This window comes from Dipodomys ordii, unplaced genomic scaffold, assembly GCF_000151885.1.
Source record: "Dipodomys ordii isolate 6190 unplaced genomic scaffold, Dord_2.0 Scaffold153, whole genome shotgun sequence".
Classification (NCBI taxonomy): Eukaryota; Metazoa; Chordata; class Mammalia; order Rodentia; family Heteromyidae; genus Dipodomys; species Dipodomys ordii.
Genome location: NW_012267369.1, coordinates 1,652,385 through 1,652,731, shown reverse-complemented (window position 1 = coordinate 1,652,731; position 347 = coordinate 1,652,385). Strand labels below are relative to the sequence as shown.

General features: G+C 74.1%; 1 protein-coding gene across 1 annotated transcript in view; it reads right to left on the bottom strand.

Annotated features, from left to right (window-relative positions):
• Rab43 (RAB43, member RAS oncogene family) overlaps positions 1 to 347 on the bottom strand; it is a 24,181-nt gene that overhangs the window by 23,184 nt on the left and 650 nt on the right. The window contains exon 2 of the mRNA XM_013032310.1: positions 282 to 315. Coding sequence (XP_012887764.1) covers positions 282 to 315 — 34 coding nt within the window. The remainder of the gene's footprint in view (positions 1 to 281; positions 316 to 347) is intronic.

The window sequence follows — 347 nt, the reverse complement described above, 5'->3', positions numbered from 1 at the left end:
CCCCTACTCCGCCCAAGGCCGGTCAGACGACGACGACCCGCCGAGCTCCGTCCTAAGCGGCGCCTCGCAGCCCCCTCAGCACCGCCCGGACCCAGCCCTCAGCACCTGACTCCGCCCCCAAAGCGTGCTCCCGCGGGGCCCAAGCCCCGCCCCTCTTCACTCAGCTCCGCCCCTTCCCGCGCAGCATCTCCCCTAGGCCCCGCCCACACGCCCCCAACAGCGCCCCCGTCCTCCCCTCAGCTCCGTCCCCTCCCCTCCAGGGCCTCCCTTTCCCTCAGCACCTCGGTCCCCAGTCTCCGATGCTCGGCTTTACCCCTTACTCCGCCCCCGGCACGCGGCCCCGCCCC